Source organism: Penicillium riverlandense (assembly GCF_028828495.1).
Source record: "Penicillium riverlandense strain IBT 135883 chromosome Unknown utg000003l_segment0_segment0, whole genome shotgun sequence".
Lineage (NCBI taxonomy): Eukaryota > Fungi > Ascomycota > Eurotiomycetes > Eurotiales > Aspergillaceae > Penicillium > Penicillium riverlandense.
Window position 1 is genome coordinate 2,517,662 of NW_026643196.1, and position 14,554 is coordinate 2,532,215.

Sequence of the window (14,554 nt, forward strand, 5' to 3'; positions counted from 1 at the left end):
ATAACTGATATAGAGAATTAAGCTGAGACTTTCATTCAAAGTGTTACTTTTACATGGCGTGATGCGGCTTTAGTTGAATAGAAGAACAATTTACATCTACTCTCGTTACCTCGGGATGAGGATAGAGTAGGTATACAGCACACGATCCAACTAACCGGGGTACACAAGGCGCCAGGAAACCAACACGTTCAAGTCCGAGCACGCTCAGATACAATCCTTTGTACGTTTCCACGCATCGGCCGTTATATGGCCCCCAAATTTACATCCTTCCGGCTTTTTGCGTTTTGTTTTGGATAAATATAGTCGTAATTTATTGGACTTATAAAGCACGTAAACCCTTGGACAGGAGATTATCATTTAAGAGTCATTAACTTCGAGAGACCTCTCCTATATTTATTCTCCTCGACTTTTTCCAGTGCTACTCATTCACCAAGGTATCTGCAATATCGGCATTGTCAAGTATATATGCCTATGTACCCCCATACAATTTCTAGGTCGTCAAGGCTGACCAGTATATTTTAGCATCATGCTAGGAAAGGCAACCCTCACCATGATGGGGGCATTTGCCCTCGCAAATGGTGCAATCCTTGAGATGTATAGTGATACAGCTTGCCAAACTTCAGTCGGTTCTCGCAATGTCTGGGACAATACTTGCGCTACGGGTGTCCCAGGATTTCAGTCATATATGATCACTACCGCAGGGGGCGGTGATCAGTTCATCACTACATACAGCCCAGATTCATGTGTGGGGCCTGATATCACATGTAATCAGGCGGGCTCACTGAATGTGTGCTACCAGTCCGTCAATGGTGATGGAGGAAGCAATGCCATAAGCTCGTCAACCATGTGTGGTATTGCTTGATCTTTTATAAATCCAGGCTGCGGAGGGAGATCCTGTTGATAGTTATCATACTGGCAATTCAATCTCTATAGCTAAACATCCCATTTGAAAATCTATCCACTAGCGCCAGAACGAAACTAAATAGGAACGTGTAAGGAAAATAATGGTTAGCCCGGGGTAATTATATCAATCCTTGCGAGCTCCTTTGCTACTGGAAGAAATATTCCGTCGTATAGTTTTACCAATCTTCAAACTACCGCCATGTGCTGAACGTTTTATGACAGCTGCGATCAGGCCTCTTTGGTGACTTTATTTAACGCCTGTCTCTCGGATCTTTGCACAGCTGGCCGACCACAAATGGCATAACTAATTATCTACTTCTCCTTAGTCGTTCTTAGCTATAACGATATCCAAATAATCTTCGCTTCCTAGAATAGAATTTGTGATTGTGGGCGACTTGGTATCATGCTTGAGCCGTCGAGGTTAATTGTTTACGCCTTGGCCTTGAACCGAGCCAAGGTCCTCAACAACCATACAGGTAGTGGAATAACCAAGCATTATTAATTCCAACTCCTGAAGGAATAATAGCGGCACAATCGCTTGCGTTCTGTAGCATAATAACGCTCTGGCGCTCCATGATTGATTTTGTTATCCCAGCGCAGTATGTTCTCGCGAACTGATTCGCCCTGCTTTATCGTCGGCTTGTTGAGCGATCAGAATACATGTTGATCAATCACAGACCTACAGTAATTAATTGCATTTTAAACAAAGCCAACGAGGCTAGAGGAGTGAATGGCGACTAATCCGAACCAGGTTCGTTTTCCATTGGCGGCAATGGACACTGTCTTTCAGGTACAAGGCCTAGCTCCTTAGTCTGCTAACGTGAGAACTATAACTAGAGCCTATGAAAGTATGCGGGGAACGTTAAGGGATGCTCTAACTGACTCGTTTTGGCTCCCCAGGCTTGTGTCAGAGCAAGTGGCTCACTGTATGTAGCGAACCCTGAGCCTCAAGGCCTGGTCTCTAGGCGCCAGTTTCTCATATCTCTGGCGCACCTCCCGTTCCATCAACTCCTGCAGTACAAGTGCGCTGCAACTTGACAACTATTCATTTAGCTTTTGCTCTGTTATTGATTGGACTTTAGTCGATGCCAACTCCGATCTAGGCATCTTCTTCAACCCCTCTGCCGGGGTTCTTCTTCCACGAATCTTGTCTCCTCGTGTCAACAGCTGGCCTGGAAGTTTCCCTAACGACCTTACAGACGCCTACCACCTCCGTCAAAACGACTTCTACGACAGATACTGCAGTTAGCGAAGGAAATAACCTCAGCGGAATAACCCAGGGCACCAAATTAGGTCAGCGTCGGCCTTGCAGCAGGTCTATGTGCTGCCTTCATAGGGGGATTTCTCTATTTCCGTGGCTTGGCCACAATAGCCAATTCTCGCAATGATCGACCGGCTAAATATGCAGAAGGCCCACCAACGACGGGGGAGTTCAAGTATGGATACGGACACCCCAAAACACGGCCACCTGAAACTGTGGTCGAAGCCCCACTAAATGGCCCACCACTGATTCATGAACCGCAGTCATGATTCAGGGTTTTATTTCACACTACTATTTGAGGATCTTGTGCTATACGGAGCGCAACTCTAATCAAGTCAAATTCCGAAACAAGATACTGCTCGACTATCACAAGGCCCGCCACCGCAGTGTGGCGATGAGACCTAAATTTAGTGCCAAGGCGTTCCGTGTTGCTTAGCTGAAACGCCTCCCGTTCAATGCATCATCACCCCCCTTTTCCTTCAATCAGGGCTGGCACTGTGGGTCCTGCACTGCAACTCAACCGGCCGCGCCTCGTGTTAGTTGACGAACGTGGTGGGATTAATTCGTAGTTAATTCATCGGGCTCTTCTTCTTCCCCTCCCGACCGACGTCTTTGGCTTCCATCTCTCACCATCGCGGGACCCCCAATTCTTCGCCTTCACTCTTCTGCCCGGCCCCCGGGGTGTCAACGATCGACGCGGAGACAGCCGATTCGGCCCTAAAGTGACATAATCTGCCTTTGGAAGACCGCAACAAAAGGAGGTTCGGATCCCCAGCGGTCCGGCGAGAACCTGGACACCTTCGCAAACCCCATTAGCCATTGTATGGTGGTGCCATGCAGTCGTACCACCCCTTCCGGCTTTGCCAGTCTGCAAGAGCCTTGATCGCGGCCGTTCTGATTTTGTTGCTTGTGGTCTTTTCTTTCTCCAAGTTCGAGCGTTTCCCTTCGGTCCGTGACCAGGTTACATATACCTCGTCTTCCCCCTCATCATCGAACTCTTCATCATACCCCTCCAATGCCGACAATGCACAAAGTCCCGAAAGGGAGCCTATCGAAAATAACCCAGCCGACTGCTCTCTTGATATCGACCTCCTGAAAGCCTGGGGCTATAATGAGACAATCGAATATGCACGCTGGGAAATCTCGGTGGTCCAGACGGACAAGTTTCAAGGATTCTCATCGGACCTGAGCCTATCGGCCCCGGACTTTACCACCATCGACGCGAGTGTTCCCGGCACCGTCCACGCACTTCCGCAAGAACGATGCGCTATGGCAGCCACCATTGAAGCGCCTCGGCCCAATCGTCCAGTGGACGCGTCGCACTTGATCTTTGGTGTCTCAACGAGCCTGGAGCGACTAGACAACTCGCTGGAGGCATTTGCGCACTGGGCCGGAGGAACAAATGCACGCATTATTGCAATGATCAAGGATGATTACGCGATAAACAAGACTATTGTCATGGAACATGCCGTCGAAAAGGATATCCGGTTGGAAATAATCGAGCATTCAGACGATACTCTGGACCGGTATTTCCGTTTAACGAACGTGCTTCTGCACGAGCGCGACAATGCCACGACCGAGTGGGCCGTCATCATTGACGACGATACTTTCTTTCCGTCAATGAGGAACCTTGTCAATGGGCTCAAGGAGTATGACAGTTCCAAGCCCTGGTACATCGGAGCACCTACTGAGAACCTCAACCAAATGGGCGTATTTGGGTATATGGCATATGGAGGAGCTGGTATCTTCCTTAGCATCCCCATGCTCCAGGAGATGGATCATTACTTCGAAGACTGCTACATGTTCAAGGACACCGGCGATAAGCGGGTTGCGCAGTGCATCTATGGACACACCCGGACCCAGTTGACCTGGGATCACCGACTCTTCCAGATGGATTTCCAAAACGATGCAACTGGCTTTTGGGAATCTGGGCGGCCTCTTCCGCTTTCCTTGCACCACTGGAAGTCTCCCGAATGGTTCCCCCACGATGTGATTGGCATGAGCAAAGCCGCTTCTGTTTGTGGCGATAACTGCCAACTTAACCGATGGCGGGTTACCGATGAGTGGTTCCTCGTGAACGGCTTCTCTGTCGTGGAATATTCGCAGCCGCAGGACGAGGAAGACTTGAAAGCCATGGAGGCCACTTGGGATTCCAACCCGTGGGCGATCGAGGAGGGCTATGCTTATAGTCTCGGGCCCTTGCGCCCGAAAGACTGGATGAAGGACTCCTACCAACTCAAGGGCGCTGTTTTAGAAGGCAACCGTCTTCGCCAGTACTATATTCTTGAACCATTTCTGGCTGAGAAGGCAAGGGTAATTGAAGTCGTCTGGACGGTGTCTGAGGCGAAGAAGAAAGGCATTTTCCACTGGTCTGGTTGATCCGTTTAGATTCATGTGTTTTATAATATTGTTTGGGTGGTATTCTTGGGTTATATTTCAAATATAAATATTCTCTTCAAAGATCCGATGGTGACTAGACTAGGATTTGGGCACTAGAGCATCCTCTTGTTCTATAGAATCCAGCACTAACTACTGCTGTCCATTCCAATATTGATGCCTGATGGCTTAGGCATCGCGGCCTAGTTAACTATACCCGTTCAGGACCCCGACCCCGGATTGTTCCCTTGCACTTCGTTTTGAGGTCATTAAACGACAAAATCACAAATACAGCCGTTTAGTCTTATATCAACCTGAGTTGCGCAAGGCAGCGTCTCCTCTTAGCTTGGTCTGATTTCACCCACTCGTCCACTCCCTGGCCCTTCATTTGGACCTCGACAAGACTGTGTCAATCAAGTGATGACATCTTCTGCACCGTCAATCCTTGCATCCTGCAAGCAGACACGGTTTCACCTACTAGACGACAATCCGTCTCAAGAGGTAACTGAAACGCCCAAGGCGTGAAGCACTACAGCTAACATTGGCTCCTGCAATTGTACTATCGAAGGTAGATGTCGAGGGCCTCAGTATTCTCGTGGCGTCGTCTACGGCGGACTCCGCTGAAGATGCAACAAAGACAAAGACCAAGGGCAAATTCAAGGCCAAGGCCTCGGGGAAAGAGCTCATCTCGGACGGCCATCTACGATTGAAAGCAGGCATCCACTATGGGCTGCTGGGGCGCAATGGAACCGGGAAATCAAGTATGAATCTCATTACGTTCAATCAGACTTCTTTGACTACCTGCTCACAACCGTACTTTTTCAGCGCTGTTACGGGCAATGGCCGAAAAGCTCATCCCTGGCATTCCTCACGCAACGCGCATCGCGATTCTGCAGCAGACCGATCAAGATGAGCAGGGTATTAACGCAGGACTGAGCCAGGACAGGACTGTTCTGGAACATGTTCTCAGCAGTGACGAGTCTAGAAATGAAGCTGTCCGCAAGGTAGACTGTAAGAGCACTCCCCCGTTGATCCCACACACAGCTGATAGGTTGCGTTGCCAGTCCTCTCGAAAGCGTTTGAGACAGAAGATCCTCTGGAGCCTGTGCGCGCAATTCGGAAAATTAGACACCAGGAAACGGAAAAGCACTTGTTCCTGGCTCACAAAAATGCAAGTCTGAAGAGCGGAGCGCGAGGTTTGCAAGCGAGAAAAGATTTGAAGGCTGCCGAGTTGAAAGTCGATGCCTCGCGCGAATTGTAAGATTACAACAATCCTTTACACCGACATCCTTTCTAACGCCAGGTAGATTGTCACAGGATGCAGATCAAATAGACGCCGAGACAGTCCAGACTGATACACAGGCCGCTGTCGAGACACTCCAGGACTTGCAATCTCGATTGGAAGATGTGAGTCTCCTTGACCCATAATCTCTGTTTGGCAAACTAACCAATTAAATACAGATGAAATTGTCTGATATGGAGCAACAAGCTCGTCGCATTCTTCTGGGTCTTGGATTTAGTGAGAGTGGACTTGACAAGAAAGTGTCGGCCTTGTCCGGTGGATGGCGTATGCGGTGCATGCTCGCAAGCGTTCTAATACAAGATCCGGATATTATGATTCTGGACGAACCAACCAATTTTCTTGATCTTCTAGGAGTGGTCTGGTTGGAGAAATATCTTCAGCAGCTACGGGACAGGTCCGAGACAACGATCCTTTTGGTTTCGCACGATCGAGACTTTATCAATGCTGTGTGCGAAGAGATAGTAATCGTGCGGGACCAGAAGCTCAACTATTTCCGAGGAAATCTCTCGGCATATGAGCAAGACTTCGAAGAGCAGAAACTCTACTGGGGACGCATGAAGGAAGCCCAGGAGCGACAAATCGCGCACATGGAAGCCAGCATTCGTGAAAACATGAAGATTGGAAAGAAAACCTACGACGAGAACAAACTTCGGCAAGCCAAATCTCGACAAAAGAAGGTGGACGATCGCATGGGTCTGCAGGTGAATGCCAACGGGGGCAGGTTCAAGCTGAACCGAGACTTGGTCGGATTTCATCTGAGCAGCCGTGCCGAGATTGACGTACCAACGGACGAGAAAGGCGCGTTGATGAGCTTGCCGGATGCAACGGAATTGCGTTTTCCAGGACCACTGGTCTCTCTAGATGGGATCACCTTCAAATACAAAAACAGCGATCGCATCATCTTGAATGATGTGAACTTGGTCGTTCACATCGGTGACCGTGTTGGGATTATGGGTCTCAACGGGTCTGGAAAGACGACTCTGGTTCGTGTCTTGACCGGAGGTATACCGTCTTCCAAGGGTAAAGTGACGACGCATTCGCGACTGAAAGCGGGCTACTATGGCCAGCACTCGGTGGAGGAGCTACAGGAGCGTGGCCGCAACGAGCCCAGCCTGACTGCACTAGGGCTGATGATGGCTGAGTCAGAGGGCTCGTTGAATGAAGGTGCAGTCAGAGGTCTCCTTTCGTCCATGGGATTAGCAGGCCGCGTAGTGTCGGATGTACCGGTGTCCAAATTATCAGGCGGACAATTGGTAAGTCGAAATGTTTAGTACGAGAGGGACGGAACACTGACCGGCCACGATAGGTCCGCCTGGCCCTGGCACGAATTGTTTGGAATGCACCACAACTTCTAATTCTCGACGAAATCACTACTCATCTGGATTTCCACACAGTCACAGCACTGGCATCTGCGCTTTCTTCTTTCAACGGTGCTGTCCTCCTGGTTTCACACGATCGTTTTTTGGTCCGATCCGTAATTGAAGGCAAGCGTGATATTGAGCACAAGCTGGACGCTGACTTCGAAGGACTAGAGGAAGAAGAGACAGAGGAGACGAAGACTCGGCGACGGTCAGTGTATGTGCTCAAGAATGGAAAGATGGTCGAGCAACAGAAAGGAGTGGAACAGTTTGAGCAAAGTCTGGTGAAGAGAGTGCAAAAGATGCTTGTCGGATTGTAGGTGTCTGCTATATTATGAAGCAGACTATTATCAGCCCAAGCTATAACTATTCCCTATGTGCTACAGGGCGTGAAGTTAATTCAAGCCCTCCACGATGCTTTCCTGTACATTCTCACTGCGCTTTCTGCCTTCCTCAGTATCCGCTTCATCCGTGCTGTCCCCTCTCCCCATCAGAACTGGCCCATTCTCAAGCTCCGCCACTCTGTGTGCAGCACCGTGCGTCCTGGTAGTCGCAAACTTACGAGCAGAAATATGGTTGTCAAATAGCTCGTCCAACTCTTCAAGGGACCGGTTCATAATCTCCGGAACTCGAAGGTAGGCATAACCCATAGCGAAAATACTGAAAGCACCAAAGATCCATCCAATGTTCGAACCGATCGCGTCAAGAAGGTAAGGGACCACAAACGCGACTAGCCAAGCAGCAACAACGTTAACCGTACTGGTGAAGGCCATTGTCTTCTCCCGGAGAGCAGCAGTACCAATTTCTGATGCAATGACATACGCCAGCGGTGCCCAGGTGCCACTGAAGAAGAAATTGAAGAGCATCACGCATGCGACTAGGCCATTTCCATCTGTTGTGGTCGGGTTCTTCTTCAGTCCAATTCCAGCCATGGCAAATAAGAAGACGGCTTGAAAGAAACCGCCTAGAATCAAGATGTTGCGTCGGCCGACTATGTCGAAAACGCTCATACCGATAAGAACACCGGCCCATCCAACTACTGCGGAGGCTATATTGTATTGGAAAGCATGTGCGCCCAGACCCACGGTTTTATAGAAGCGAGGGGAGTCTGCGGGCAGTGTTAGCTTCGCATTCCTCGACGAAATAAGGTTAGGCCGCGTACATTGAGAGACAAATCCTTGGCCGGTGAATTGCTGCAGAATAAAAACTGATACGGCGATCTCCGTTCTGCGTCGGTTTGTACCTTTCTAATAGTTTTCAAACGTTGTTAGATGCCATTTTGAAGCAAATAAGAACATAGGCCCTTACAAAAAGATCGATCCACGGTCCTTTCTCAACCTGGTTATCAAGGGCCTCTTCGATGGCGTCTGCTTCCGCTTGGCATGTTCCGGCCACTGTGGAAACTTGGTGAACAGGAGAATAGACAGTACGGCAATTAATATACATACCAACATCTTCCTTTGGCCGAACTCTCTCCAAAGTGTGGACAGCATCGGCCTTGCGGCCCTTGCTGATAAGCCACCTAGGTCCGGAGGCTGTCGGATAAAATAGTTAGTAATTTGAGGATGTAAGGCGTGTAAAAAGATGCAGCCATTTTGGACATACGGATGAAAAGTGGAGAAACAAAAATGGTTACAGGCACAACGGCCTGAATGGCAACTGGGATAATCCAGCCGCTAGGTTTTGTTGACGTAGAGAAGCGCTCGTTAACGCCCGCAGCCATAATCTGGCCGAATTGGATGAACAGCTGAATTGACCCGACGACAGCCCCACGCAGAGATGCCGGAACGAGCTCAGATTGGTACGTCCTGGATGGAAGTCAGTTGACTCAGAAAAGCCGGGGAAGCTGTTCACCACAGAGAGAAACTGTGGAGGGAGCGGAGACTTACGTAGAGGTATTTTCTGCCAGCCCGACACTATGGTTGTGCATATTAGTATTAGCTGACTTGAAGAAAAGAGATGTTATTGGGATGATTGAAAGACGGACCTGTAGTAGACCACAATTCTCCCCACGACAAACTGGGCCATCGTTTTTGAAGTGCATTCCAGAATGATACCAACAAAACTGACTATGCACAAAATCCAGATGGTGTATCGATGGCCAATCTTCTCCACGTAGAGGGGACAAGTCTAGAATGTCAGCGGCGCGACGAGGACATTTGTCAGGGATGCATACCAGCGTTCCGAAGAACTTGCCTACAAAGGCGACAGAGCTCATGAAGGAGACGCGAGCAGCAGAGATAGCACTGCTACCATCCGGCTTGATAGCATTACCGAACTGGTCAATGAAAGCAGGAATGCTCTGGACGCCAGAGAAACTCGTGGTGTCGAATCCAAAAAGCATGTTGAGCATTGCTGTGACGAAACATGCGAAGAAAAGAGGCCATGTCATTTTGCTCAGCATAGCTCGCAAGCTGGCAAAGGCGCCTCGCGAAGCGGGGTTACCACTCTGGATCATGTTCTTTTTGAGAGCTATAACGGCGATGGAGAAAAGGTCGTCTCAATCTTGGAAGGCAACGAGTCCTTTATAAACGGAGGACATAGATTTAGACTTCTTTAAGTTGTATGATCTCGGAACCGGGACTAGATCTGGTCGCCCAACTGACGCGATCATAGTACGCTATGGCAAGTCGTTAGCTTGATCCACCCCGGTTTAAGCAGCTGTGGAGGAGCCGCGCTTCTCCCCGGGGAAGCACCAATTCCCTAGGGGTAAGTCGGAATAGGAGGCGAGTTACGCGATATAATACCTAGTCGGAATGGAGTGCGACATACGCGACGACTCGTGTCAGGTCTGTTGTGGGGCCGTCTCACATCCCATTAATGCCATTGATTGGCCATGGTGCTTTAGCACTTCACAAGCCCATGAGCTAAACACGCGTAGAACACCTGAGGGCCATTTACCCGGCTGATCCGAGTATAATTGCCTCCACAGGTGGGGGAAGCTCTAGGTAGCATACTTAAAGTGCACTGCTCTCATCCAGCAATACCGCTGTATCCTTGGACTCTTCGAAAGGCAAACAAGACTGTATAGAACCCTATTAAACCAATGCACCATGGTTCCGAGTTCACGTCCCAACTTCCTCATTATACTAGCCGATGGTATGTCCTTACCCCGCGCGCTTTAGAAGCTCTCATTAACTGCCCACGCAATAAAGATCTCGGATATAGCGATATTGGCTGCTTTGGAAGCGAAATTCGCACCCCGAACCTCGATACCCTTGCTATAAATGGCGCCCGCTTCACGGACTGTATGTACCGTTCTGTCTTTTTCCGGGTCCCTAAAGCTGAAGGTTTGCACCGAAGACCACACTGCTAGCGCCTGCAGCCCGACGAGAGCTATGCTCCTAAGTGGTACAGATAACCATATTGCTGGCGTTGGCGTAATGAGTGAGCAGAAGGGTAGAGACCCCGAGAGGTGGAATGTACCTGGCCACGAAGGCTTTCTCAAGTATGTCATGTAGATTGCTGGCAGCGTTCAATCTGCACAACTAAACTCTCTACCTCCTTAGTCACAATGTGGCTGCCGTCTCTGAGATCCTACAAGATAATGGTTACCACACTCTGATCAGTGGAAAATGGCACCTTGGTCTGCGAACGGAAAACAACCCAGCCGTCCGGGGCTTTGACCGCTCGTTCGCGCTGCTTCCTGGGACTTCAAATCACTACGGCTGGGAGCCGCAGTTTGGCAAGGATTACATTAACTTCTTCGTCCGAATCCCAGTCCTGTATACTGAGGACGGCAAAAAGTGCGACATCGAACCAAACTTGAACCACGATAAGAAAGGCTTCTTTACATCTGACTTTTATACGGACAATTTGATTAATTACTTGGACGATCGCTCCGAAGCAGACAAAGAGAAGCCCTTTTTCGCATATTTGCCCTTCTCAGCACCGCATTGGCCACTGCAGTGTGCTAAAGAGGACCGTGACCGGTACAAGGGAATGTATGATGATGGGCCGGATGCGCTCCGTATCAAGCGCATGGAGCGGATGAAGGAACTAGGGTTGATTCCTAAGGACATCCGCCCGCATGATGTTGTGGTCGGGCCCATGAACACGGAGTGGGACGAAATGACCGACTACGAGCGTCAATGTTCTGCTCGCTCTATGGAATGTTTCGCTGGCATGGTCGACAATATCGACCAGAACGTTGGGAAAGTTGTGGACTATCTGAAGAAGACTGGTGAATTTGAGAGTGAGTCGCATATTATTCTTCATAGATGCTAGAAACGTTGCTAACATCGAGGAAAGACACCTTCATTGTCTTCCAGAGTGACAATGGTGCCGAAGGGGCAACATACGAGGCTCTCCCCACCATGGGAGCTGATCTCATGCGGGTTATCAACGAGTACTGTTCGTATAGTCTTTGAGTCTACGATGTCTCAATAGAGCTAACAGCGTGAATTCAGATGATAACTCTCTTGACAACATTGGAAATGCAACGTCATTTGCCTGGTATGGTACACGGGTAAGTATTGACATTTTCACTTGCTACATATATTCCCGATTGACACAAACCGCAGTGGGCCCAAGCCTCGACAGCACCATCGCGTTTATATAAGATGTTCACGTAAGGAAGACGATAGACTGAAACACAGTAAGCAACAGATGAGCTGACAATGCACCTTTTTCCAGAACTGAGGGCGGCATCAATGTACCCTTTGGTAAGTACCGTGTAGATTCCATCTTTCAATGATTTCGAAATTTAATCTTGGGGTTTTCACAGTGGTCCACTACCCGAAATTTTCTCGCGAGCGCCAGAATGGAACTACCATCCGCGCCTTCTCCAGCGTGATGGATCTGACCCCGACAATGCTTGATCTTGCGGGCGTCACCCACCCGGCAGCCAACGGGAAGCCAGCGCAGTTCCGTGGTAGGGAAGTTGCACCCATGCGAGGCTCATCTTGGGTAAGCACATACTGTATTTCCAGGCATTGCAATTGCTGACAGACACCAATCCGGCAGGTTCCATTCATGATGGGTGATGGCATTAATTCTCCCGATGCCATTCATGGTGATACAGCTATGGGCTGGGAGCTGTTCGGACGAGCGGCCGTGCGCAAGCTTAACTGGAAGCTCGTGAGCATTGAGAGTTCAATGGGCGGCCGGAAAGACGGTGGCTGGCAGCTATATGACTTGTCTACTGACCCGGGGGAGACAGTGGATCTGGCTGATGAGAAGCCCGAAAAGGTCAAGGAACTACTTGAAATTTGGCAGCAATACCGCAAGGAGACGGGCGTAGTCTGGGGTACTCCGATCAAATATGTCGGCGAAGAGTGGGATGGCAACGATGAGGATGGAATCATTGGCGGAGATGCAATCACGCAGACAAAGGCTTGGATGAACGTGAGGAAGAACGAGGCTCCACCAGTCAAGAGTTGAGCCATACATTACAAACTCAGTGTTTATGATGCTGGAGCTATTCTATCGCGCGTAAGGAAATCAAGGTAGCGGCGTATTCAGGCTGTTGTCCGTTCCCGCAAAAATGTCATCCAAACCAAATCCCGAACCGAAATCAAGATTCCCCCAGTCAAATTGCGCCTGGGATGCCTCTAGATCATAAGTACCATCTGCCCAGTTCGAAACAATGCGGAGAGCGTCGGGGCTGAGGGAATCATCGCTTTCTTGCAGATACACATTCGGTATATTTTCACTCGAAGGTACCGTGTACGGTGGTGGCGGAACAGTTTTCGTATCCTTGCCCGATGGTGGTTGTTTTGTGGGTTGGGAAAATATAATTGAAGACGATGCACAAGCAGACTCAATATCGTGGTCCGTCCTGGCTTTCTGGATGGATCCCAGTGTCCCATACGTATCAAGTCCTGGGGACGCTGAGCGAGAGACAGTCTCCATATGGGATGCCTCGCTTCAATTATGGGTCAATTAGCTGTTTTTGCAGATCAGATTGCAAGGGGTCAGGATTCGGTTACCTTGAAAGATCATCCAAGTTCAGCTGGAAGCCATGCCGTCCTACTAAGCGACTGATGGCAATAAGCTGGTGACATTCCGTCAGCAGTAAGCTTTTGCATATAAGGGAGGTTGAACAAACAAGCTTTCTTATTGGTATAGACCATTGAGCTGTTCTCAAAGCGCACCTGCGGCACATCTCCAATCGATCCTTGACGTCCTGGGAGCTGAGAGACACAAGTTCATTATTGCCGTCCCATCTCTCAACCACCAATACCCTGATTGCCACACAAGAACAGATGGCAACGAAAGGATCGTGCTCCAAGTTGTGATTGCGCATCCAATCAGAGACCACTTGGGTTATCCCAAGAGCATGATCAATGCGAGACTGCCTGCAGCTGAGAACAAATGGAGCAGGTGGTGAAGGGGTAGAGCCGCGCCGGCGGGCCAAGTGTGTGCCTATTCGGAAAAGGTCAACGGAAGCTACATGGAACATAGCATGCATTGTTAGATGAAGGATGATGGAGCCTGCGGGTTTTATCGGGGTGGTAGTCGGCTGGAGTAAATCAGATGGTAGAGAAGTCTTGAACTGGTTGAGTTCTTGGCAAAGCTCATAGAATTTTGAACCCTGTTCCCACGGGAGACAAGAAAATTGACTGGCAAAATGCGGAGTGATAGAAGATACGGCGTAATGCAGAATCTTCATTCGGAGAGCTACCATTCGAACCAAGTAAGCAGAGGCGCTCGAGGGTCCGCTACCAGGATCACCAGACAAAGTGCCACCATTGGCACCCAATCCCCGCTCGTAGGAATGTTCATCGCACGGTAGTCTGGCTTGAACACCAGATGGATTGATCGCCGAATGTATCGGCCTGTGGCCGGCATGAAACGCGTCCGGAACTGAGTCCATGACGAAGCAGCTCCATATCAGACGGCGCCTGGTTTCTATTTCGGTGACTGGAAGCGCAGGAGTATTCGTGTCGCGACGAACTGACGGCTCCAGATGCAACTGCAGGGCATTTGTCATGCGTACAGCAAGGCCAGAGATAAACCAAAAACCCAAGTGAGCTCCGCGGTGCCACTCAAAACGCTGAAGAAGCAAGAGACTTTGTAGGTTCACCGTAGAAATTCGAGAGAATATTTCTGTGACCAGCAAATTTCGACACTCGTCTGCCCACTGTTCTGAAAGGGTGGATCTGGGGTTAGTGTAGCGGTGGCCGCTTGCGAGCACAATGAGAAGGAAAGATCTCGGAATGAGGTTTTTTTCCAACATCTTCATAAAAGAGGGGCGATGGACGAATGCAGAGTAGCAGAAGTAATGGGGTCCGTCAAAGTAAGATTCTAAGATAGAATGTAGCACATGCTTCTGTGGGAGACCGTGAGCGACATCCTCGTCGATGGAGCCGCTAACGGCGGGTGGCTGCTGGGTCCGAGGATCAGTGCTCT

The 14,554-nt window shown here is 49.5% G+C and overlaps 5 protein-coding genes across 5 annotated transcripts; 3 read left to right on the plus strand and 2 right to left on the minus strand.

The window, feature by feature from the left end:
- Positions 1-2,998: 2,998 nt before the first annotated feature.
- N7474_004687 (glycosyltransferase family 31 protein) lies at positions 2,999-4,543 on the plus strand (the record flags this gene model as incomplete). The annotated part of the gene is made up of 1 exon (XM_057196102.1): positions 2,999-4,543. One exon carries the CDS (start codon positions 2,999-3,001, stop codon positions 4,541-4,543), a length of 1,545 nt encoding a protein of 514 aa, XP_057053498.1.
- A 417-nt stretch (positions 4,544-4,960) lies between these two features.
- N7474_004688 (ABC-F family ATP-binding cassette domain-containing protein) lies at positions 4,961-7,594 on the plus strand (the record flags this gene model as incomplete). The annotated part of the gene is made up of 8 exons (XM_057196103.1): positions 4,961-5,041; positions 5,109-5,301; positions 5,366-5,551; positions 5,605-5,797; positions 5,848-5,947; positions 6,002-7,096; positions 7,150-7,517; positions 7,588-7,594. The coding sequence occupies 8 exons, from the start codon at positions 4,961-4,963 to the stop codon at positions 7,592-7,594; spliced, it is 2,223 nt and encodes a 740-aa protein (XP_057053499.1).
- A 2-nt stretch (positions 7,595-7,596) lies between these two features.
- On the minus strand, positions 7,597-9,659 carry N7474_004689 (uncharacterized protein; the record flags this gene model as incomplete). The annotated part of the gene is made up of 8 exons (XM_057196104.1): positions 7,597-8,309; positions 8,364-8,448; positions 8,510-8,595; positions 8,650-8,736; positions 8,807-9,009; positions 9,091-9,117; positions 9,189-9,331; positions 9,378-9,659. 8 exons carry the CDS (start codon positions 9,657-9,659, stop codon positions 7,597-7,599), a joined length of 1,626 nt encoding a protein of 541 aa, XP_057053500.1.
- Positions 9,660-10,247: 588 nt separating this feature from the next.
- Positions 10,248-12,583, plus strand: N7474_004690 (arylsulfatase; the record flags this gene model as incomplete). Its single annotated transcript, XM_057196105.1, has 9 exons — positions 10,248-10,449; positions 10,559-10,649; positions 10,711-11,396; positions 11,453-11,554; positions 11,611-11,669; positions 11,725-11,771; positions 11,837-11,865; positions 11,928-12,109; positions 12,167-12,583. The coding sequence occupies 9 exons, from the start codon at positions 10,248-10,250 to the stop codon at positions 12,581-12,583; spliced, it is 1,815 nt and encodes a 604-aa protein (XP_057053501.1).
- A 60-nt stretch (positions 12,584-12,643) lies between these two features.
- Positions 12,644-14,135, minus strand: N7474_004691 (fungal specific transcription factor domain-containing protein; the record flags this gene model as incomplete). Its single annotated transcript, XM_057196106.1, has 2 exons — positions 12,644-13,067; positions 13,297-14,135. 2 exons carry the CDS (start codon positions 14,133-14,135, stop codon positions 12,644-12,646), a joined length of 1,263 nt encoding a protein of 420 aa, XP_057053502.1.
- Positions 14,136-14,554: the final 419 nt, after the last annotated feature.